The following is a 26306-nucleotide window of genomic DNA, read 5'->3' on the forward strand; positions in this document are numbered from 1 at the left end:
AGAGAGAGAGAGAGGGGAAACAAAACACACTACACTGGTAAAGACGCCCACTGACAAAGCAGGTGAATGATGGAGGTCAATCTACCAGTGAGTGGAAGCTGCAGACAAGCTGATATAGTTACTCTGCTAATTGAAGACTTAAAATTAGATAGAAGAGATTGTACTTATAATGTAATTACACATTAATAAAGGGAATAAATTAATCAAGAATCTATAACAACTAGGGGCAGGGGATGTAGTTCAGTCAGAGTGCTTGCTGAAAATGCACAAAGCCCAACATCATATGAACCAGGACTGTTGTCACACAGATGCCACCCCAGGCTCAGAAGGTAGAAACAAACAGAGAGAGGATCAACTACATTCCAAGCACAGTTTGGAATACTTAACAAACTAACTTTAAAAAAAATAATAATAAAACATCTATAACAATTATAGGCATACATGCACAGAACACCGATGCTCCCAATTTCACCAAACAAACATGAATGAGCACAAAAGGCTATACTGACCCTGATATAACAGTGGATAACTTCAATAGCCAACTCTCGTCTTTATCATATTCTTATTTATCATTTGCGGGGGGCGTGAGTATGTGTGGAGGTCAGAGGACAGTTCTCCCCTTCCTCATATGGGTTCCAGAAGTTAAATTCAGGCCATCAGGCTTGCTGACAATGACAAGCACCTTTGCTTGCTGAGCCATCTCCTCAGCTCCACTCTCATCTTCAGATAAGTCACCGAAAGTAAAGCAACAAAGAGACCTCAGAACTAAACTACACTGTAGGTGCAAACAGATGGACCCACAGACTATCAGACCCAACAGAAATGGAATCCACATTCCTCTGAGCAGCACATGGCACATTCCCTTGAGGCCTGCATCCTAGGCCTCGAACAATTCTAACGAATAAAAAAGAAAAGTGATAACTTCTTATATTCTGTTAGATCATAATGAAATAAGAGACCGATAAAAACATTAACTATAGAAAGGACACAAATATTTAGAGACTGAAGAATACACTCTTGAATCACTACAGGTCACTGAGAAATGAGGAAAGAAATAATTTCTTGAGGTGGGACTAGAGAAATGCTCAATCAGGAAGTGCCTGCCACATAAACATGAGGACCCAAGTTCAGATCCCTAGAACCCATGTAAAGAGGTCAGTGTGTACCTGTAATCCCAGTGTTAGGGGCAGAGAAAGATGGATTCCTGGAGCACATGGGCCAGCCAGTCAAAACTGAATCAGAGAGCTCCAGGTGAGCTCCAGGTTTGAGGGCAGACCCTATCTCAAAATAAAGCAGAAAGACACCTGACATTGGCCTCCAATCTCTACACACACACACACACACACACACAAATAAAAACAAAACCACAGCGTGCAGAGCCTTTGGGACACAACTAAGACTGAGATGACATGAAGTTATAAAGCTTCTGAACAGCAAAGGAAACAGACACTACACTGAGACAGCTTACAGTATGGGGAGAATGTCTGCTAACTACATATTGTACAGGGAATTATCATATGGAATATATAATGAACTACAAAAATTATACACCAAGCCGGGCAGTGGTGGCGCACGCCTTTAATCCCAGCACTCAGGAGGCAGAGGCAGGTGGATCTCTGTGAGTTCGAGACCAGCCTGGACTACAGAGCTAGTTCCAGGACAGGCTCCAAAGCCACAGAGAAACCCTGTCTCGAAAAAACAAAAAAAAAACAAAAAAAAAAAATTATACACCAAAAAATTATTCAATCAGTGAATAAGCTAATCAACTGAACAGCCAGTTCTCAAAAGAATGGCTACAAAATACCTGAAAAAGTGTTCAATGTCCTTAGTCACCAGAACAATGGAAATCAAACTGCTTTGAGATCCCCTTCCTCCTCCAGCAGAATGGCTGTCACATACAAATGACAGTAATAGCTGGCAACAAAGTGGGAAAAGAAGAACCCTTATTCATTGCTGGTAGAAATGTAAACTGGTTTAGCCATTATGGAGATCAGTGTGGAAGTGCCCCCCAAAATACTAAAGCTAAAACTACCATATGACCCACTACACCACTCCTGGGTTAACTCCCCAGAAACCCCTATATCCTGCCACAGAGATACTCGCAGCACACCCATGTTTCCTGCTGCTCCGTTCTCAATAGCCAGGAAATGGAAGCAATCTAGATGTCTATCAACACACGACTGCATAAAGAAAATGTTACACATACGCACAATGGAGCTTTTATTCTGCCATAAAGAAAAATGAAATTACATCCTTTGCTACAACGGATGCGATTGGAGATCATTATGTTAAACAAAATTGGTGAGGCTCAGAAAGACACCCTATTTTCTCTCCTCTGCAGTCCAGGTGTGTGTGTGTGTGTGTGTGTGTGTGTGTGTGTGTGTGTGTGAAGAAGCAGACAGGGAACTGTGAGGAGAGGAAGGAGAAACAACGGGAGAGTAACAAAATACTTGTGGCTGAAAGCAAGAGGACTGGACTGAGGAAGGAAGGCGATCTGCTGGAGGGAGCCCGGCATGGGGAGAGCAAACAGAGCGCAGTGACAAACGGGGATGAACGACCATAATGAAATCCATTACACTGTAAGCCAGCCTTAAAAATTAAAAGTAAAGTCTTCGATTTAAAAAGAAACACCAAAAATCAAAGTTACCAACAGTCCCCCTTATGATCTGCAATCTGATTGGCTGACAGGCAAGGCAGATGTGATTTATGATTCAGATCACTAGTCATGAAGACTGTACTTAATCTAATTTTCCTCCCCCCAGAAACTTTTATTCCTTGTTAAAGCCTGAATATATATTCATCTTCCCTCCAAAGGCTATCTAGTTCTCTTTCTAGAAACACAAAGTATACTTTAATGTCCATGATTTACTTTGACATCTTTTCTGATTAATTCTGCAGCTACATCAGAAAGCTGAATACTGATTTGGTTTCTTTATCAACACTAACACTGGCAGATCCTTGTAAAGCCACTGCAGGTAAAACATCTCCATTTGAGCAGACTTATTATGAATATGTTTTGTCAGCTACACCAAAACCATCATCACTCATTCATTCACTCCACAAGTATTTACTGAGCTAATAGAACTTCAACATCACTCTATTAGGAGTGGCAGGAACTATTCGGCAGCAACCCTCAGCAATAACAACAGAACGGCACTAACTACACGACCTAACACAGTACTGTGCTAACAGCAGAGGACCAAGATCAGAGCAATCTAGGTTCCAGTGAATCATCAGAGTCACATGGCCTCAGGTGAGTCACCTGACATATTAGTGCTACATTATAAGAATATTCTGCCTTTGCTCTGCAACCTCAGTGTTGACTTCAGGAAGACATAGGATACTGTAAGATTATATAAAATAAGTCAGAATATAAGCAGATGATCACAAAAGGAAAAACACTGAGTGGCCAATCTGCATATAAAGTGAGCCAACTTCATGAGAGATTAGGGAAACTGTGGCATATCAGATTGACAACACTCAGACTCGGCAGCGTAAGCATTGTGAAAAGGCAGTGGAACACCGCAGACACTCGCTCATGGGGCATTGTGAGGGCAGAGCTAACTGATGATGCTGAAGACACTACACTCTGCAACTATTCCAGTGCACGCACGCACACTGGGGAAATTCTCACATCTATGAAATAAGGACCTGAGCCCTACAGCCTCCAGAGTGCCTTCTGTGTCACTGCCCCAGAGGTGACCCTCTACTCCACACTCATATCATGTCTGCCACTCTCTTAGCCAGGAGAGCACTGCCTATGGGAATTCTGATTCCCAGCATGTCAACTGCCTCTGTGGGGATCACAGTAAAAATTTCCCAAGATCACTTGGAGGGGAACTCATGCTGAGCCTCCAGTTACCTCCTACACCAGACCGCTCTGAAGTTTTAAACATCAACTACCAAACTAATATGAGAAAACTACTGAAAATTATGAGACAGGTGTGATGCACGTCTCTAGGTTCAGCACTTGGGAGGCGAAGGAAGGGAGATCACAAGTCTGAGGCCAGCCCGGGCTACATCCCAAGACCTTGTCTCATGAAACCATTAACTGTTTTAAAGCACAGCTCAGATACACAAACGCTTATGAGGATGAGGGGTTGGAGGCATAATGCATTGGCACGAGCGGGCCACACAGAGGCTCTGAATGTTGGGCACAACTGTCCCAGGCAACTGAGCTGACAGAGAGGTCTCCAGGCACCAGACCATTGCTCTAGCAACAGATGATTCATTAACAAAAGTAGGGCAAAGAGATCTTCAAGTTGCCTCTGAGATCACTGCTGAGAGAAGAGCTGCACTCTTCCTTCAAAGAGAAGGGGCTGCTGGGGTAAGGGGTACATATTTCCAGAAGGACAGACAGGAAGTAAGGACACTCGCAGAAGACGAGAAGGGAGAATGAATGCACAATGGGAGTGGGGATCAGAATTCCTACATTTGCTGACGCTTCCTCATTAGCTGTCTCACACTAGCAGCCCCACTTCTAAGGAAGCAGGAGTCAGAAGGCCATTTCCCCAGGGACAACACTGCAGGCACAGCGTGACTGCCACCAGGCTCTCCAGCACCTGCTGCCGGTTTACCTCTCAGTTTGCATGATGTATCACTGCTCTGGCCTGCATGCATGCCTGTTGATGTATGATGTATGATGATGTTCATGTATGATGAAAAAGGATGGCTTAATGTCTGCTGTGGTCTAAGATGCTCTTTATTCTCCGTAACTCAAAGGTTTTACTATTTTATAGTCTACAAGCTACTGACGTTAGCAAAGTATCTCCACTCCCACCAAAAAGAAGACTGGTGAAGGAGTGACCCGAGACAGGCATCCAGTGTCCAAAAGCGTTCTCTACTAAAGAGAGCACACGGGCACCAGGTCACATTTCAGAAGACAAGTGGGAGGGCCGATGGCCTTGGCTACTTGCAAATCCTCTGAGCAAGCCTTATCTCCCCCCACACTTTCTCCGAAGGCTACAAAACAGATTTTAAAGTAACCTGAGACTAGTAGCTACTGACTTCAGGAGCATTTGAAGGTCTGCAGCTGCCTGGCAGAAGCACCTGGTAGATAAGAGAGGCACAACACATTCCTCACAGACAGATACATAAATGTCTTCCAAAAATACACAGTAGAGTAAAACAGTTGTTTTGAACTACCTTAGCAGGTTTAGGACATCAAATTTAAAACTGACTACCTCAAAAACAATAAAAAAAAAAAAACACAAAACAAAGAACAATAAAAGACAAAAATGGAATCAAACGGAGCAAAGGCAACACGCATGGCGCAAAGACAGCATTTCTGTTTCAGGCTTGACTCCATGATAAAGAACAGCAAATGTTCATAAGCAGGTTTCCTCTGTGGGTGAATCTCCAGTCAGTTACAGCCAGCTCAGAGAGAGCCATCAGGCAAACTACCCATTAGCTGTCACTTTAGAATGACTTTAGAAAGCCAGCCCCAGAGCTCCGCTGATATCTTTTCAACAACCTCTTAATCTTGTTTATAACACCTGTGTTAAAGCAGCCCGACATCAATTCTACTCACTTGTCTCAGACTGGAATTACTCAGAAACTCAAGGGTTCCAGTAAACATCCAACACCAAAGGCGTGCTGCCTCAAACGGCCTGAAAACAGAGAAGCTAGCCACCTCTTTAACAAAGCGGTGTGGCGCACACCTTTAATCCCAAAACAGAGGTAGGCTGATCTCTGTCAGTTAAAGGCCAGCCTGGTCAATGCGAGCTAGGTCAAAGACAATTAGAGCTGTACACAGAGAAACCCTGTCTTGAAAAACAAAACAAACAAACAAAAAATACACTGCAAGCCACACTAAGCCTTAAATTTCACAAAAGCAAAAACAAACAAACAAACAAAAAAAAAAAAACCAGCAGCAAAAAGATCCCAGAATTGTGGGGTCCAAAGAACCCAGAAAATTCTTCCTACAGCTTTTTTACCACGTGACCACTCAAACTGCAGTCACCACTAACTGCAAGCTGCTTTGGGTCAGAAATGGGTCACTTTTCTTTCTGATCCCAAAAGCCTTTTGGAGAGGAAATATTCCTGGAGGTAATATTCCCAAATGAAGAAGTGGGTCTGTAGGAGACACCTCAGCAAACTCCCAAAGCCAGAGCTAGAAGATGCTAGCGATGGATTCGATCAGGTCAAGCAGGCAAAGCCTGATGGCACCGGGACACAGCACGTGACAGAGCCGGCTCGCCTCACCTGTTTCTGTGCTTACTGTACATCTGTTCCTGGAGCTCCTTACACTAAAGACGAGCTGACAGCAATGATTTAGACATGTGCATCCTAAGCCTGTCTGAAACACAAAACACCCAAGAAATTGATGCTAAACTAGACCATGAATAGGAGACACAAAAGGAGGAGAATGGACTTTGGTGACCTTGGACAAATCACAAACCTTAGAAAAAAGTCCCCTTAGTGTTTTGAGATATTATGTGGAAAAGCCAAACCCCCAAAAAGTACTCAACAAATATCAAACACACAAACACACTACATGTGTGTATTGTATACATATAGTGTGTGTATATGTGTGCATATATAAACTTAACTGAAATAGACATTCTCGAGTCAATCAACACAAAATAAAAACCAATCTCGTTGTTTTGTGCAGTCTCATTTCTTGCCTATAAGGCTGGGTGCAGAGAAAACAGCAATTATGGCCCACGGTGGACTTACAGTAAATCTCTGGCAAATAAATGAATCAATCGATCTCTTGCTTTAGGGTCAGAGGCAGCCCCAGTCTTTAAGAGAAATGTCAATCAACTCAGGTTACTAGAGGAATGAAATTGGGCTTTTGTGGAGACCATCTACTATTATTTAAGGCAAGTTTCCTATGAGTAAGGCCAAGATCAGTCACAAACACAGCTTAATCTACACTTCATCAAAAAAGAAAAAGCAAGGGGCTGGGAGTTAGCTCAACAGTGAAGGGCCTACCTAGTATACGTGAGGCCTGACTTCAACCCCCAACACCAAATAAATAAGTGAAACAAACATTTAAGAACAAAAACAAAGGCTGGAGAGATGACTCAGTGGATAGAGGACCTGAGTTCAAACAGCACTCACATAAAAAGGCAGCTACGGTCACGTGTGTGTTAGCACCGATGTTGTGGGGGATGGACACAGAAAGATCACTGGGGTTTGCTGACTACCTGCCTAGCTCCATATTCAGTGAGAGACACCGTCTCAAAGGAGTAAAAGGGAGTGACTGGACAGGATACCCAATGTCTTTCTCTGGCCTCTACATGGGCACACATATCTATACACACGTCCCCTATAGTACCTCACACCTATAATCCCAGCAGTAAGGAGACCGAGGCAGGAGAATGGTAAGCCACGATGAGAAAGATACATAAGAGACACCCCAATTTAGTCACTAATTCTGGATGGCCACTTCATTCACTCACCCTCCCACCCATTACCCCAGCCTTCTTTAGTCAAGGGCATCCACTGAGCAGTTAATCCTATGACCAACTCTGATCTGGCCACAGTCCTTGAGGGATTCAAGGCACTGTGAAGGGCATTTATACATAAACAGGCGATTCCTCTGTAAAAAATAAAACCTGTGCCAGAAAGGAAGTGAGTACAAGGCCAAGCAGTGGGCCTGTGTCTCTCCATTCTATACAAGTCTTCATTGTAAGTTGCCTTTATTCATGGGAACCTTCTTCTAGGAAGAATTTGACCATCTACTCGATAGGTGTCTCATGCAGAAGGTCTGTAAGCCTCTCTTCCTCATCTGCAAGTAGAGAGGAGCCAGCATGCACCCACCAAACAGCCCAGAGCCTGGCTCTCGGGGGGCCTCAACATCAAGTCACAGGCCTCTGTTTGGTTTTTGGGCTGGTGACATCTGTGCTGCTCTTTGAGCTGCTTGTCATCATCCCTGTAAGTGACCCTCTTCTACCATAAACACAAAGGCAAGCTGCCAAGTGGAGGGCAAGCTGCCACTGCTGCAGAGGTGAGACCTCAGGCCCAGCTGCACGTCCGTTGGCCACATTACCCAGCTCAAGGTCACACTCCTGAGAAGAATCACATTCACCGCACTCAGCCATCATGAAGTTCACGTGGGGAGAAGGGCCTCTGCTCCACACAAGGTGAAGCAAGGGGGAAAAATTGCCTTTTTAATTAAAATAAGACTTCCTCAACCTTCTGCTGACAATCACTGCTACAACACAAAGCCCAGTGCTAGGCAGAGAACCATTCTCCACACTGCTGGAAGGGTGGCTCCAAGCCCTCGGAGGAGGGAGGGGGAAATTACTAATTTAAACAAAATGTTTAATCTTCTAATTATGGGGCAGGCTCCAAGAGGATGGAAAGTGATTTGCAATCTTCATTATGGAATCCCCACGCGACCATGGCACAAGTCATGTCAGCCAGAGGCAGATGCCATCTCTCCTTCCCCTCTGAGCCTTCTGTGTCCTTGCCAGATCTGAGAGGATGGAAGAAATATAACAGAAGAAAAATGTAGGTGAACCATGAATTGTGGCTCTCCAGTTCATTATGCTGGGGGAGGCAGAGAGGCCCGGTGAGAACCTGGCGAGGTAAGACCCGGAACTTCATTCACCAGGCAAGCCAGGCAGCCTGAGGCCCTCTCAAACTCCGCTGCCTTGTGGAGCTGCCCGCCTCAGGTGGTGCTGAAGCTGTCCTCGCTTCTCCTCATCAGGATTGAGAAGCATGGAGAATCGGGGTGGCGCCCTGCAACAGCACCTCTGGTCAGAAGGAAATCTGCTCCTCTGCAGATAGGCTTACATCCTCGCTAATTTGCGTTATCTCTGCCCATTCAGATCGCTGTGCTAACTCAGGGGGAAAAGTCCCTGCCAAGCAACCCTGACAAGTCTGATGGCGGAGTTCCCACAGGGAACAGCGAAGGCAACAGAGGCAGGCAATTATTCCCTTTCGTTAGGAATGGGTCCTTTTAAGTTGTTTTTTTTTTTTTCTGTAAATTTTGAAAACAAGTAGTAGCCATGTGCGGACACTGCTCGCTGCAGTCACTTACACAGCCGGCAGAAACTGAAATGCTCCCCCTAAGCCAGCTGCAAATGATGTGCTGGGAGTCCTAGAAATGGCCGTGCCCCTAATTACCCGCTGCAGCGTGAAAGCGGGCTTGGAGGGGATGACAGCAGATCTGGGCAGATCAGCAGCGACATTTAATCAGCGGCCCCAGCCATCTGCAGCTGTTCTGCAGGAGCGCGGGGTTCACAGTTCCAATGCTTCCCGCAAAGCACAGGCGCTGTGGGTCAGCTGCACGGTCCTGGGGCGCGCCAGGAATGCTTTCTTCATTCTCTCAGGCCAAGGGACGCCTCAATAAAAGGCCCTCTGCCCAGACTCTCGGTGCCAACCTTGGCACTAGGAGAGAGCTGCTTCTTGATTAGGTCACCACACAGACGAAATGTGCCGGAAACAACAGAGGCAGGAAAGCAACTGTCCAAGGAGAACGCGGCATCAGCTGTGGCCTCACCGCAAAGCTGGATTCTGTACTCCATTGATAGCCACGCTGGCCAGACTGACCCTTCATGGCCTCGTGACCAAATCAGACTATGTCACTCCTCAGCTCAAGAGCCCTAATGACTTCCCACTCCACTGAGAAGAAAATCACAGCGTTGGGTTTCTCTCCTCCTCCAGGCTGACCTCAGTCCTCATCTCACGCACCAAATGAGACGGGCCTGCTCCCTCCTTGGGGCCTCTGTGTCGGTTGCTCCCCCAGCCTACACAGCTACTCAGGCAATTCTCCATGGGGTTAGTTCTCAACTGAAATGCCATCTCCTCAAGAGGCCTCTAGAACCTTCTCAAGTAAATAACAGTCACTGCTACAGTTACATTGGTCATGTTTTCTCTTTACAACACATCTGGATCGTCTTCCTTCCAGTACATCTGTTTGCATTCTCTTACTTACTTCTACTTCGCGTCTGTCTCGCCTCCCTGGATGAAAGCACCGCATAGGCAGGGGCTTTGACCAGCGTCTAGTGTAATACTTTACATGTAGTTGGCATTTAATAAATGTGTAGAACAATTAAAGAACAAAGGCTCAATATGGACCACTAATCCACATAAAATTTACTAACCCCTGAAAATCTGGATTGGCTCACAGCCTGACTCTAAGCATATGCCAAGGTGCCCTGGAAACAACAGTAAACAACACCCTCTCTCTTTACCAAGCCCTAGTCAGTGACTAGGAAACAATAACAAAGGAAGACACAGTCAAGATGGAGACCTTGCAGACTGCCTAAGAACTAGAAGAACTGCAGGCTTCCTGTGGGATTTACCCAAACCAGTCTCTCACAGAAGGTGGGCTGGACATGGTGACCACCAATGGGCTATGGCCAAAACATGAATCTTGAAGGTCCAGACAGAGAAGAATATAACATCTGAGGTGCCCAGGTCCATTCATACATAGCTCTTGATGCTGAGAGACAGACAAACAGCGCATGTGCAGACCACGTCTGAAAAAGATGTTATGTACACAGGAGTATAAAGGGGAGCGGGAGGGATGCCAGAGAACCACAAGTATAAGAAAGGCAGAAACAGGCATTCTGGGGCTCTGACTTCTGCTTCGATCCAGGTGGCACAGGGTTCTGGGTGTGTGAAGCTGGATGTATACACTGACTGAAAGGCAACTAGGGCTAGAGCAATGGCTCAGAGGTTAAGAGCACCACGGAGGGCCTGGGTTCAGTCCCCGCAGTCACACAGCAGCTCAAAACTATCCACAACTCCAATTCTAGAGGACCTGATGCCCTCTGCTGACCTCCAGCAACACTAGACACACATGTAGTGTACAGACATAGGTGTACACAAAACACTCATAATAATAACTTTAAAGAAAAGATAACCACAACAGTTGGAGAACTAAATGAATACAACTCCTCCAAAAAGGCAAGAAGCAGTCAGAGGAAGTCCTATTGATCAGACTTTCTCTAGTGCCCAAGATGTCAGTGGTGGGCAAAAAGAAAATGCCCTAAAGAAACAAAAGCTAGTTATGAATAATTTCTAGAATCTTACAGACCCCAATGTCTTATAGAAGAATAATAAACGTCACCTAACAACCACAGTTTTCTGTGACATCATTAAAAGAAAGCAGCAAAAGGCCTCAGAGGTTAGATAGAAATCTATTACACACTAACACTAAGGAATGATAGCAGGCTCAAGAAGAGTGAAAAACTATGAAAAGTGGGCACAAGATCCAAAACCCCCTCCATGCCACCATGCAGCAGTCAAAGCTCTGCACAGGCCAGGAGAAAACCTGCATGCACAGTTAGCATTCACAGAAAACGATGGCCCTGAGTGCACAGTGCAGCCTACTGGAAAAGGCGAGAACATATATGCTTGTTTGTGTTTAGAAAGATCTCTATTAAAATGATGGAAAAGGACAGGAGGCATGATCATGGACAAAGCTCTGCTCCGACCTCATCCTGTCAGCCAGTAGTTGGGTCCTGAGGCAAGGTACTTTCCAACCAGGGCTCCAGCCTCCTCACATGTAAGAAGAGAGGATGCAAAGAGAGCCTCTGGGCTCCTCCTTGCTCAGCACTCCCATCTCACTTAAGGCCTCTGAAACCTAGAGAACCTGCAGCACATTCTCCAAAGACAGCAGGCAAGTGGGAGTCAGGACAATTCAATACAACCTGCTCCACCTTCTAAACCTCATTATGGGCTTCTTTCAGCAGCCACCCAACCAATCAATAGTAATGTCGTTTCCTGCCCTCTTTTATCGCTGAATCCAGTATTCTGCTGGATCCTTGGTAGGTTTATTTTCCCCTGACCAACAGTCGCACCCTGTTTCAGCTAACTGAGCCATTATGTGACCTCAAAATGCTCAAAAGTTTCTTTCATCATTAATCTGAGATTCCACTGAAGCTCCATCTGCAGAGAAACTAGTAAACCCAGAGCTGCAAAGAAGCAGAGCAGCTGGTACATCCCAGAGCACTTCCAACAGTGCATCCTACATCCCAGAACACTTCCAATGGTACATCCTACATCCCAGAGTACTTCCAATGGCACATCCTACATCCCAGAACACTTCCAACAGTGCATCCTACATCCCAGAACACTTCCAACGGTAAATGCCAGAGAACTGATATGAAGGGATGGTTAGTTTAAGTGGAATGAAAATCCCCACTGGGAAGAACTCCAATCACCTCTCAATTCTGGGCGTCAGCACAATAAGCATGTGAGTGACATCCTGCAACTTATTCGATAATCAATCCTACCTACTCTTAGAATGCAAGATGCTTTGCTCAGTTTCAGGTCCTTCTTGGGGCAGCTAGTGACTCTGTACATTGTAAGGCTAAAGAGAAGTCCATGTCCTTACACAAGGCTAATACTTTGCTGGGTATGGCAGCAACACCTGTAATCCTAGCATATGGGAGGCTGAAGCAGGAGGATCATGAGTCTCCAGCCAACTTGAGCTACATAGCCAGATTCTGTCTAAAAAACAAAAAAAAATAAAAAATAAATAAATAAAAAATAAATAAAAAACAAGAGTTTGAGGTGATGGATTGATCGGTAAAGTGTTTGCCACAAAAACATAAAGGCCTGAGTTCTAGGCACAGCGGCCCATTCCTACAATGTCAACACTAGGGAGGTAGACACTGTTAGATTCCTGGAGCTCTGCTCAGCCAATTGGCCATATCGGCAAGCTTCATTTGAGACCTTATCTCAAAAAGTAAGAAAGTGACTGAAGAAAACACTCAACACTGACTCCTGTGCTCCCCCAGCACTGACTCCTATGCTCCCCAACACTGACTCCTGTGCTCCCAACACTGACTCCTGTGCTCCCCAACACTGACTTCTGTGCTCCCAACACTGACTCCTGTGCTTCAACACACATATACGCATGCATGTGCACACAAACCACACACATACACAAAAGCACAAGCACCTACACCCAGCCATGCACAAACTAAAAAACAAAAATGAATGTCTCCCTAGCCTATTCACTAGCCTTAGGACAAGGTTAACCAGTTTTATTTGTCAAGCTGCAAGGATGCTGAGATCCTAAGGTTTATACCTTCAGAGGAGGAATTCTGGAACTCTGGAAAAGAAAACGGCTCTTAACAATTCAGATGAAAAGACTACAGAGCCAATGGCTGATTCGGGAGAAGGCAAAAGAAGTCTCAGACTCCAGGCTCCATCTAATTCCAGCTGGAGACAGCTGCAGACTCAGAGCAAAACCACCCACTTGGCTCAGGACTACCGCGGTGGGGGGAAGGGCGATTTGTAAGTGAGATTCCTCTACCTGCTAAGCAGAAACTGTGGTTTCTCAGTGTCTTGAAGGAGACCTGGGGAACAAATGGCCATGCTGGAGGCATAATTCTTGCTATCAGTGACTTCTAACTGTGGCAGAATAGGACTGTGCTCTAGTCTACTGAGAATATGCTACACTGTGGCATGTGTGGGTGACAAACTGCTCTCATTTCGCTTTATTTAATTCTAAACCTTAATCTCCAAGGGACCAAAGATCTTGGGAACACTGAGGCAGCTCTGCAAAATTCAAGACAAACTTTTGTTTTCCCGTAGCATGTTTGTTTGGAATATCAATAATAAAAATCAACAGCTACCATTTGCTGGGAACTATACCGCCCACACTGCCTCATTTAATCCTGTATTTTACAAAATATATAGATGATAGCCAGGCATGGTAGCACATGCCTTTAATCCCAGCACTCAGAAAGCAGAGGCAGGGGATCTCTGACTTCTAGGCCAGCCTGATCTACATAGGAAGTCCCAAACCAGTCAGGGCTAGTGGTGAGACTTGGGATTTAAATATATATATAATGGTAGCATGAGACTATTTCTAAAGATGGTGAGCTAGAGACAGATACTGTTAGATGATCTCCATTTGAAAGATAAAAACCAAGGCTTACAGGTTAATTAACTGGCCCAAGGTCACACAGCTAGCACTCAGCAGGACTGGGGTTCAAATGCAGCCATCTGACCCACAGTCTGCATTCATCTGCCATGCGAAACATTAAAGGTACTTCTCAGGCTTCAAATGCTTTCCTCCCACAGTGCTGACAAGCTATTCTGAACCATCGCATTCTCTGATGCAGTCATTTTTATATAGGAAAACTTCTCTATTGTGTTCAACCTTATACATTCACTCCTCAAACTGAAACAGTGACACCTATGAGCTCAGAGAGACACTGTGCTCCCCAATTTCACCCCCAAAATTAAGGAGGCTGTTCAATATGACCTACCTCAACAGGTCTTTCCAAAGTAGGGGGCCTAGGTCCATCGCTATATGACCTCTACGTCTAGAGAAGAGCATTCTCCATCAGCACACAAAGGAAATGGACCCTCAGCTACCATGACAACAGCACCATGTGATCAAAGCAAGCCTGCCTAGGAAGTCACCTGTGTGGCAGAGCTGTACAAGGCTACGGCTAGGAGGTGGTAGCTGGAACAGGAAGGCCAGAAAGAAGGCTCTCAAAGACACAGCCCTCCTCCTCTGGGAAGCCTTCTCCTTCCCACAGCGGAACTGTTTGGACACCTGTGTGACAGACAGCACTGACACTCAACCCCCGTTAGAGCGCAAACTCCTCAGGCTGTAACTGTGACGGGGCCTCTTCCTACCCGGACTGGGAGTCAGTCGCTCACACGGGCTTCTGCCTTACTGGCTACTGAAGGGAGCTGGCTCACAAGCTTGCATGGTCCAAGGGGAAAGAATCTTTCATCTCCCAGCCCTTTCATCTTTGAGAAAGAGCCCCAAGGCTTCTTTCAAGTCAGCTGAACAGTTGGCAGCCCTGACTAAAATGCAAAGTTGGGCATGGGAGGGCAGAGGAGGAAGCAGAGAATTGTGTGATAGCCGAACATCTGGCCAGAGCTCAGCAGACACAAGAAATGTCAATCAGGACTCCTGGGCTGACAGGTAGCTACATCAAGGAGCTGAAGGGGAGGAATGGATAAGTTCTTCTGAAAGGACAGGAGCAGGGCTGCAGTCACGCTCCAGTAAAAATCAAGTTAGAACAGTGAGACCCAAGAAATGGCTGGCAGAAAAGGGCACATGCATTCTTCAACAATGTGGCCCTCGGGGCAGTGATGGTGCACCCCTTTATTCCCAGCACCCAGGAGGCAGAGGCAGGTGAATCTCTGAGTTTGAGGCCAGCCTGGTCTACAGAGCGAGTTCCAGGACAGCCAGGGCTACACAGAGAAACCCAAATTAATTAATTAAAATAAAACCAGTACTCTTCAAACTCTGACACAGAAACCTAAGAAACTATGACAATTAAATGAAACACAGGAGCCTACATAGAATACTAGACTAAAACATGGAACATCAGTGAGAGCTGGCAGCACCTGAATTAAGTCTGACATTTCAGTTACTAGTGTACACACACACACTTTTTTTTATTATTTTTAAGAGGTAAATTAGGGACTGGAGAGATGGGTCAGTGGTTAAGAAGACTGCTGTTCTTCAGGCAGATCTAATTCCCAGCACCCACATGGAGGCTCACAACTCTATATATAATTCGAGTCCTAGGGATTCTGATGTCCTCTTCTGGCCACCAGGGGCACTGCATCTGCAGGCTGCACAGACATACATGAAGGGAAAACAGTCATACACAAAATAACTAATTAAAAATAAAACTATTCAGAAGGTGAAGTAGCAAGTATGCCTCAAAGGTGAAAACAAGGGCACACATGCAGCCAGCAAGCAGGCAGTAGAGCCTGAGCTTCCAACAGGAGGCAAGTCCGCAAAACGCACTTAAAGGCTTGGGTCCAGGATGGTGAATCTCCACTGACAATCTGACGAGTCCCTAGGGAGGGGTGAGAAAGATGGACCAGCACTTGCTCTTCCAGAGGACTGAGGTTCAGTTTCCAGCACCCAATTGGCAGTTTAGAGCCACCTCTAAGTCCAGGTTCCAGGCAATCTAATGCCTTCTTCAGGTCTCTGAGATGATAAAATATACATACATGCACACAAACACTCATACATGTAAAATACAAACAAATAAATCTTTAGACACAACACGGAAACCCACCTCCAGGTGTGTGTCTATGAGGGAGTTTCCCAAAACTCCAGTTTTAACCTGGAGGGAAGATGTAACCAGAATATGAGCAGGACCACTCCCTGGCTGGGGTCCAGAACTGGGTGAAAAAGAAAATTCAAGCTAAGCACCAGCATTCATCTCTCCACGTCCTGACTGTGGGTGCAATGTGACCAGCTACCTCAGACCTCACATTCCTGCTGCCATGCCTTCCCCACAATGGAATGACAGGGGATCCCCAGCTGGTACTGCTGTTTGAAAAGGTCAGGAAATCTTTAGAAGGAAGAGCCTTGCTGGAGGAAGTACATCACTGAGAATGGACATTGAGGGCTTATAGCCTGGCCTCACTTCCTGTTCGATTTCTCTGCTTCCTGACTGCCAGAGAGTCTCAGGCTCCTCCTGCCATTCCTCCCTCCCCACCATGAAGGACTCCATCCCTCTGGAACTGTGAGCCCAAATAAGCATTTCTACCCTAAGTTGCTTTTAGTCAGGGTATCCAATCACAGCAGCAGAAACACAACTAATACAGATTATATCCCTAAAACTGAGAGCTAGAACAAACCTTTCCACCGTGAGCTGCTTCTTGCCAGGGATTTGATCTCAGCAATAAGAGCACTAATACGTATTCCATTCCTGAACAACCATCACTTGACACTGAGGATGCTGGCTCCTTCCCCTGAGTTTACAGAGGCACAAGACCATACTGTATAACCTGGGAGAAGAACGAGCTGGGGGAAAGACAGATGAGGAAGTTATGGTGGGAAGAAATGAACTTAAGGGAGGGAACATCAAGAGATAAAATAAATGGGAACATCAATGAAACTAGCTCTTTACCTGTTATTTATAGGCACCTTGCTAACAAAATAAACTTGGGAAAGCATGAAGCTGTCATCCAAAAAGCAGCCTCTTTCAGTATGATCAGAATACATTCTCAGGGTTAGAACATAAGACGAGGCTGCCACAAAAATGAAGGATGTATTTTGAACACAAGTGTTCAGGCTGCCGATAATGTATCTTACACGTACAACAACAACAACCAACCAAAAGGGCTCAACCACAAACTCCAATTCCTATCTTAAAGGGAAAAAGCAGGTAGCAAGAAGTACAAATGACAAACGTGCACAAGAAAAATCTCCTTATTCACGTAACCTTAAACAAGCACTTTATGTGCCACTAGATAAACGGCAGGAATGTAAACAGCAACAAGCAGCACTATCAAGACTGCAGGGGAACTTCAGAGCCCAGTGCTGCACGAGGGAGCGGCTCCACGTGAGCACCGGTGAGTGCTGGGTACCATCTCTGCAGCTGACAGGACCCCATTGTCTCTGGCCACTCCCCAACTCCCTGAACATCCAGTGCACAAGTTTGCTCCTAACAGTTTGCAACTGACTCTTCCCACCTTCTTCTGTCACCCAAAGACCTCCTCCACCAAGGATGGGATTCCAATACCTCCCTTTTTTTTTTCAATGACCACACCCTTCGATCCTGCCCGGCTCTGAGCTTATCCGAGTATTCCCTGCACTTTGGTCCTGGGATACTTATATTCACACAGTGACGTGTTTAAATGCACACTTCACTTCTCACATCATTAATTCTTCAAGGCCCAGGATCAGGACTCAGTGATTTTAACACATGCAACCCTTAGCTCAAGAATAGCATAAAGTAATTATGAATGACAAGTGGGAAGGGGGATATGCCACACGAATAAAGAAGCTCCTTACAATATTGCCTCCATGAACAAATACCTGGATGCTACCTAAATATCCAATTGTGGAGAAATAACTAAGGGGAAAATGGACTATTACTCAAACAAAAACCCACATGTTAAAGAGTAATATAAAAGATATGTAGAAAATACATGCTTAATTTAAAAAGGAACATGAAACAGTACATACAGAATAGTTACAGTCACGCAAAAGACATAGGACTGTGAAAACAAAAAAATGCTGGGTTAGGGTAATAGTTTTTCTCTCCTCAAATTTTTTCATACTGACAGTTTATTATCATTAAAATCTATTTCAAAAGTAAGAAATTGAAGAGGAGAAAATTAGAGATTTCTAAAAGCCCTTCCAATCCAAGAAAATGGTGCTATTACCCACCTATGACAGGAGGACTGGTATCTGCAATGTCACCCAAGCCTAGGGTCCCTGACCCCAATCTGCCTCAAAGAGAATCCTCTGGTGGTGCAAAGCCAGCCGTTCCCACCAAGCCAATCTGAACTAAATGTGAATTCTTTATTGCAAAACTTCAGAGGAAGAACTTTTTTCCAGACATCTGTGGAATGAGTATTAATGAGAGTGCCCTGGAGTTCAGATCTGCGCCTATGTGGCAGAAACTTCTCAGCCGAGCAACTGCTGGGCACACTTCTTGATGAGATGTCTAAGCCTGAAGGCATCAAAAAAGTACATTTCCATATTGGGAACATAACTGGTTTCCTCCTTAAGACTTTTTCCACCACCTCCTGTCCACATTGTAATTCTCCTGTCTTCTCAAATGAATTGTTAACATCTGTCAAGGATATAAGGCACACACCGAGGCGCTCTCCTGCCTATTACAAGAAGAACCAATCTCAGCAGAAAATTGCAATCTTCCCACTGACTTGCCCCAAATATGAAATTTAATAAGCATGCAAAAAAATGTTAAAGTTTTAATAAACATTTCCTGTCACAGTAGGGTACTTTTTCCTGCTCACCTTAGACCCTGAGTTTTAGGGATGGAAAGAACCAGAAGTTGTACAACCTGACCTCCTCCTCTGACAACCGACAAGAAAAACAATGCAAAGAGGGAAAGCGGCCTGTCCTGAGCCACCCAGACAAGTGCTGACAAAGGCTGGATTAAAACCCCAAACTCCCAGGTCCCCAGCCCCAACTCTTTTTGCTACACCAGGCTTTTTTTATCTACTCTCTGGAGCCCTTGGCCTAAATAATTAGTATCACAGCATTTTAAAGCTACTAGGGACCTCACGAAGAGTCACACTTAATCCCCTCATTACATATCTAAGGAAACTGAGGCCCAGAGAGATTAAGTGATTTGCTCTCAATTGTGAGTGGCAGGGAAGAAGCAGAGTTTAAGCTGAGAACTCTGCAAACCAGTGCCCATGAGAACCAAGAGCTGGCTTGGAGGGAAAAGTTTAAAAGGAGTGCAGAACTGTAGGGGGGGGGGCCTGCATGCACAGTCCCTGACCACAGCTTTAACATCACCTGGTATCTGACTAGAATGCTTAGAACCTCAAGTCTCAGGACACTGAGTCAAACTCTTGAGCTGGGAACATTCCAATCAGACAATTTCACTCCCTTCTGTTCCCACGCAGGAGCTCAGTGCTCAGGTGAAGTCAGCTTTGACAATGTTGACTATGAGCAACAGTCATAAGACTTCAACTCAAAAGCTTTTAAGCCTAAAACCAAATGGAAACCGTGCTCGGGCATTCCTGTTGCTTCCCAGCGATTTGAGGTTAACAGCCAGGGTGCCTGCCTCCCTAGCTTCAGTCTCCCTTCCCGTGAAGTAGTCCCAGCATCTACATCTGGAGGTGTGCTGAGGATCAGACCTGACAGTTGACCTGGAAGCACTTTAGTTCTGCCTCTGGCACCCGGCAGACAGACAGACAGACAGACCAGCAGAGCAGTCAGGAGCTCCAGCTACGAAACAGAACTGCTTGTGTATTCTCTGGCTAGGTACCTTCAGTCAGGTCTCAGTTCCCTCCACCGTACAATGGGGATTAAAACAGTTCCATGTGCTGGGCATGATCATACAAGTCTTTAATCATAGCACTCTGGAAGCAAAGGCAGGCAGCAGGCACATCTTTCTAAGTTTCAGGGTAGCCTGGCCTACAAGTCAGCCAAGGTTACATCGTGAGACCCTGTGGGGGAAAGGGAGGTTTCCTACCAGGCTAGAGATACAGTTCAGTTGGTAGAGTGCTTGCCAAGCATTGTTTGGTTCTGTCCACAGCATACCATAAACCAGGTGTGGTGGTGCACACCTGTAATCCCAGCATTTGGGAGGTGGACAGAAGGGTCAGCAATTCAAGGTCATCTTTGACTATGACTACATGATGGACAGCTTGGTCTACTTAAGACCCTGACCAAAAAAAAAAAAAAAAGGAAGGAAAAAGAGAGAAAATTCATCATAGGGCTGTCATGTGGATTTGGTGAGGATGCAGGTAAATAATTATTTTGTGTCAGAACATCACCGTCCTCAAAGCACTTTCACTTCCATAAGCTCATCTGGTCCTCGAGATTCCCACAGGATACCCGCCGGTTCCCTTTCCCATCGGATCTCGATGCTGGTCTTGGTGGTCGTAAAGGAGGAAGAGCAGACGGAAGCTGGCCTCATGGCAATGCAGTCTGCTAAAGAGCATCGGGTCAGATTCATACATGCCTTGGCTCTTGTAAAACGGGATAGCCTGAGAATTACATATGCCTCTGGGCAGCTGTAGCATTGAACTTGGGTGGCTCTAATGATTTATTTTTTTAGGGTCATGTAACCAGTGAAGGGGCCATCATTTATGATCTCATCTACAGTTATGTTGGAAAAAAAAACAAGAGGACTTCCCTGGAAGCAAGCAGAAGCTTTTACTAAAACTTTCTGATTTAGCCAGGTTCTGCCAGCAGTCATGACGCACACTGAGACAGTAAAGGCCACAAAGAGAGACCCTGTCTTGAAAAAAACAAAAGATGTGAAATGCTTTGGGATTTAACATGTAATTGGTTCAATAAAGACTTTTGAAAAGTTAAAAAAAAAAAAAAAGATTCCCACAGGAGGTTGGGTGTATTTGATTGATTATAAACTAGACTCTAGGCACCACCGTCTTTTCAGATAGGAACGGAGGTAGACCCTGATGAAAGAAACAGAGCTGCAAATACAAGACCAAGATTCTGGTAACAGGTCAGTCACTGCCTTGGCCTGGCAGTCACCATCTTGGCCAACGATCTCAGCTAAGTCTTGTTGTCAGAGGCTGCTAGTTTGTTTCCCGACTGCCCTGACTCAAAATAATCACACAGAATCTATCTATATTATTTGCAATACTGTTTGGCCAGTGGCTTAAGCATTTTTTTTAGCTAGCTATTACATCCTAAACTAACTCATCTCCATTAATCTGTGTATCATCACAAGGCTGTGGCTTACCAGCAAGGTTCTGGTGTGTCTGTCTCCTGCAGGCAGCTACAGGCTTGTCATTGGCTCCGCCTACACTCTCTCTCTCTCTCTCTCTCTCTCTCTCTATATATATATATATATATATATATAATCTTTTCCAACCTGGCTATATTCTGTTAAGCCATTGGTCAAAAGCAGCTTCTTTATTAACCAATGGCAATAAAACATATTCACAGCGTACATCATCTCCCACATCAAAGTCTGTCTATCAGATCAGTGTTCTTGTTCAAAACATCTGCATCACCTCCCAAAACACAAAGGCCTTCTGGTCCACAGGAAGTCCTACAAAGACTGTCATCTGCCTACATCTCCAGCTTCATCACCTCCTGGTGTCCTGTCCACTCACCAAGTTCTAGCTACATGGCTCTTCTCTCTGCTCACCTAATGGTCCTGGAGCCTGTGCTCATAGCTGCAGCTCCTGCCTTATCAAGACTGGCTCTTCTCAGCCTTCAGAGCACTTAAGCTGGTTTGCTGGACTCCCTGCCTGGCCGGCCCACGCAGTCTACAGAAGCCCTGAAACAAGTTATTTATGGCAGTGCTGTCCAAGAGAAATAGGAGCAAAGTCATAAAAAAAAACTTTACATGTAAGTTTATTTTGAAGTAGGCACAAAATTGAAGTTTAATAACCTATTTTCCTTAATCCAATCTATCAAATATAATCTACTAAGAATTAAGATACTTCATTTTCATTTGCCCACAACAAAGCTTTGAAACCCAGTGAGTACTTTGCACATAGGAAAGAGCTCGATGCAGGTGGGCCACACTTTCCGTGTCCAATCGTCATGTGCCTAGCTGTCCCCAAACCATGCTCACACTTTCCCTGCAGATTCTGCTCTACTCCCTTCACAACACAAGCAGCAACCTGGGTTTCTTGTTTACCTACTCAATTATTCTCTGGTGAGTCCTCCACCATGTTTGCATTTCATACGAAAGTCTCGTTTGTCACATCATATGCTCAGTGGACTAAGTACCTTGCATACAGTAGGTGTTCAATAAGTATCTGTAGCCAAAGAATGGACCTTTTCTGTCAGAACTGCTCCAGATCTGAGTCGATGGACTGGACTAGCCAGCCCCTAACTCCCAAATAAGCACTCATCAGTAACTTGCCTACTACTGCTCTTGCTCCATCATCAATTACACAGTCTTTTTGGGGGGGGATGGAGGGGAGCAGGATTTACAAGACAGGGTTTCTCTGTGCAGCCCTGGCTATCCTGGAACTCAACTCTTGGACCAGCCTGGCCTCAAACTCAAGAAATCCACCAGTCCCTGCCTTCCTAGTGCTGGGATTAAAGGTGTGTGCTGGGATTAAATGCGTGCACTGGGATTAAAGGCATGCACCACCACCACCATGCTATAATGTCTTAAAGAGACACACACATCTTAAAAGGCTCACATCTCCTGGTTACTTACAAATTCTTTCTCATTATGTCTGGAGTCTCCATCTCTGGGGTCAATCTTTTATATATGGGCTAAGGGATATTTATGGATTCCTTTACTCTGCAACAAACACTGGTCTAACAATTTAACAGTTTCCCAACAGACCATAAGGTAGGTACCATAAAGTATTTTGTTTCAAAGTTACAACAATCAGTTAGCAAGAAAAAAGAGATTGCAAGCAACCAGGGGCTCTAAATTCAAGCCTTATTTTGGGGGGAGTGGAGTCTCACTATGTAGCCCTGGCTGGCCTGGAACTCACCGTGATCCCACTTAGGCACTGAGATTAAAGGCGTGCAGCAGCCAGCTCAGGTTCAGCTTGTCATTGCCTACTCTTAACTACAGAGCTATTGCTAGTGGCTACACTTCTAAAAATCAACACAAACAGGTATGGTTGGCTTAAATTGTATTCTATTTCACCCATTACCCAAAATAGGATAATTCAATCAATATAACCAATGACCAAGGCTCAAGTAATCAATATAAAAACACTACCTTTTTAGCCCAGCAATGCTCTCACACGCCTTTAATCCCAGCACCTCGGAGGCAGAGGCTAGAGGATCTCTGTGAGTTCGAAACCCCAGCCTAGTCTACAAAGTGAGTTCCAGTACAGCTAGGAGTGTTTAGGACTGTTACACAGAAAAACCCTGTCTCAAAAAAATAAAAAATAAATAAAATAAAAATACTACCCTTTTCAAACTGTCTTTAAAATCCAGTGTGATTTACTTACAGAACTTCCTAACTCAGACTAATTACAGTTCACGGGTTCTAACACGATTGAGACCAGTGAACCAGGCTGGACACAAGGAGCCTCATCAGGCAGCCAAAAGAGGGCAGGAACTTTGGGCTGGGAGCCTGGACACTTGAGTTTCAATTAATCGTGCTTGTAATTGTTGAGCGACCTCAGGCAAGACCTTTCTTCCCTCTGGCACACCCACTGACCACGAGGACCCTGAGCAAGGAGGTCAAGAAGTCTCTTGCCGACCCATCCATGCTCCATTTTCCAAACATCTTAACCATTGCGGGAACATGGGGACAGGTTTCTGCGCTTTCAAATGACCTTTCACACATACCCATTTTACAGATTTAAATAAACAAACAAACTGAGGCTCAACCCCGAGGGGGGAAAAAGTGTTCTTCCCTACTGCCTCAAACCCTATGAAACGAGACCAAAGATGAGCGGAAGGGAGGCAGGCTGCCGGGTGGGAAAGAGAGATCAAAGGGGTCAGGCATGGAAAGGGAAGGAATCGAAAGGGTCCACGAGGGCTTCGGGGAGTGAGTGCAATGACAGGCTAGAAACCCAGGGTAGCATGAGAAGTGCGGGCCAGAGAGCCAGAGAAGGCGCGATGACGGGACTCTGGCCCTGCGACCCCGGCGGGACGAAGCCAGCCAACTTCACCTACCTGGTAGCTTAGAAGTTCGCCCACGTCCATGGTTCCAGACCCAATCAGCGCAGGGTATCCTGGTTACCTCCACTCACTCTCGAACCACGGGCCGCTCAATATCTTTTCCTGCCACACTGACGTAAAGTGCCTCAGAACCAATAGGATAAAAGAGCGCGAGGGCGGAGCCTGCCACACTGCCGTAAAAGGAAGCGCGACCGTAAAGCGCGCCGCATGTTGACTCCGCGGCTTCCGCCGGGATCATGAAAGGGCGGGCAAGGGGGCGGGGCGGATACTTAAAGGGTGGGAACCTAAAGCTGTGGTAGTTCTCTGAGAGTAGGGAACAGTGCTGGGCTCCCAGATAAACAAACAGAGGTTTGGAATGCCGTGACACATAAGATAGTCTCATGTGGCTACTGAAGTGTGGCTAGTCCTGAGATGTTAGGTGTGAATCAAATGACACTGGGTTTTCAAAATTTGCACAAGTTTTCCTTCTTTCGTTCTTTCTTTTCTTCTTTCTTTCTTTTTTTTTTTTTTTTAGCTTCCTGGGCCAAGGGGTATATATTATGAAATGAATTTGACTTTCTTCTTACTTGTTAAATAAATGTACTTAGTAGATACACTGAAATTGCATATGTGCATTTTCTCTTGGGTTCCCATTAGGCTTCCACCGAACAGTATGGGCTCACGAAACGGCACCTGGCCATAGATTATTGTTGGCTGAGAAACTGTTTTCCTCTGAGCTTCTGTGTATTCGTCTACATAAGACCCAATGGCAATCAGATGATCTCCTGTCTACCCAAGTAGTATTAAAGTGGCTATTAGGGGGTCTGGAGAAATGGCTCAGCGGTTAGGGCATTTGCTCTCCAGAGGACCCTGCTTGAGTCCCCAGCACCCATGCTGGACAGCTCACAATGACCTACAGCTCCAGTTCTAGAGGATCTGATGCCTTCTTCTGGCCTCCATGAACAGACAGAAGCACACATGCACGCACACACACACACACACATACACACATTCTGATAAAAAGAGGTTTCTGGGAAAGAAATTTGCACGTTACTGAAAGAGTTATGGAGTTTGTCTTCTGGGATTACATGAGACTGCATCCAGAAACCCCATTCAACTGCCCCCACAGAACTTGTGATTCCTCCAGCTGCCAAATCCTCTCCTCATTATCCTCCCGGCTAGCACTTCCTCTGCTGCTCACAGCCTCAGTCTGCCATTTTGAACTTGATGGTTGATGTTTTATTTATTGGCAGCCTCACTAATTGGACTGCAGACTCTGAGGGAGGGGGTTGAGTGTGTCATCTTCACCTTCGTATCCTCAAAGCCCGGGAATAGAGCGTGGTAGAGAAGTTTCACAATGGGCTTTGTAAGCTTTGTTGAGGAGAATGGATTTGATGTTATCTACGTGGGGAAGCTGTGGAGAGGGTTTAAACAGGGATGCTGTCTGATTGGGTTTCTGTTTTTAAACAGGGTGGCCTGTGCAAACTGCTTTTAACAGAGTTCATTTGCATGTCTTTTCCCCTCCCATTTGTACAGGTGTAGACTGACCTCAACTGAAGCAGGACAGAGTAATGGTGAGAGCAAATCCTTTGGGCCATGAAAGAAACTGTGTTCTAGTTTGTGCCTTGCTTCAGTCAGCTTGAATAGACAGCCTTGCAAAAAACCAGAGCTAGTTTTCAGAGACTTTTCCGGCAGATTCGCATCAACTTGGAAACACCCACGATAGAGTGTTTGTGTCATGAAGAGCAAGCCATGCGACAAATCATACAAATCGCAGCTGTCGCTTGTTCTTCCAGAGAGCCAGGTGTTAAACATCTGCCAATACACTCCTGGCTCTCAGGCTAGCTGATGTTCCGCCACAGCTAGAATGGCCAAGTTACTTCCCATTTCCCCAGATTGCAGTTTCCTCATCTATAACAGAACAAGTAACTGATAACATAATCAACAAGTAATTGGTAAGAGCCTACTCAATGCTAGATGCAACAATTGGCTCTCGGGATGGAGCTCATGTGTGCTTGTGTTGTATGTACAAGCAAGTGTGGACATAGGCCATGGCTCATGTGTGGAAGTCAGAGGACAACCTTGGGTGTTGATACCTTCTGCTTTGAGACAGTTTCTTTGTCGTTTGCTGCCGTGTAGACAAGGCTAGCTGCTCCATGAGATTCTGCAGATTCTCGTCTCCACCTCCCATCTCAGCACAGAGCACTAGGGTTACAGATGCATGCTCTTGTGCTCATTGTCGTGAATAGTCCTAAGTTATTAAAACATTAAATGCCATATTCTGTAGTCTTTGAAAGATATGAAGAATGCCTATCTGAAATATATCTATGCACATCTAGAAAATCTAACTAACATG

General features: G+C 45.4%; 1 protein-coding gene and 1 non-coding gene across 3 annotated transcripts in view; one reads left to right on the forward strand and one right to left on the reverse strand.

The window, feature by feature from the left end:
• Nucleotides 1-24092, reverse strand: part of Ctnnbl1 (catenin beta like 1) — a 145953-nt gene extending 121861 nt beyond the window's left edge. For both annotated transcript variants that reach the window (XM_050151068.1, XM_050151069.1), the window contains exon 1: nt 23966-24092. In XM_050151068.1, the coding sequence (XP_050007025.1) occupies nt 23966-23995 (30 nt within the window). In that variant the 5' untranslated portion in view covers nt 23996-24092. The remainder of the gene's footprint in view (nt 1-23965) is intronic.
• Nucleotides 20223-20351, forward strand: LOC126507162 (small nucleolar RNA SNORA61). The gene has a single exon (XR_007593445.1). It is a non-coding gene; the product is annotated as a small nucleolar RNA SNORA61 (small nucleolar RNA).
• Nucleotides 24093-26306: the final 2214 nt, after the last annotated feature.

Source organism: Alexandromys fortis, unplaced genomic scaffold, assembly GCF_014885135.2.
Source record: "Alexandromys fortis isolate MF-2015 unplaced genomic scaffold, M_Fortis_MF-2015_v1.1 scaffold_27, whole genome shotgun sequence".
Lineage (NCBI taxonomy): Eukaryota > Metazoa > Chordata > Mammalia > Rodentia > Cricetidae > Alexandromys > Alexandromys fortis.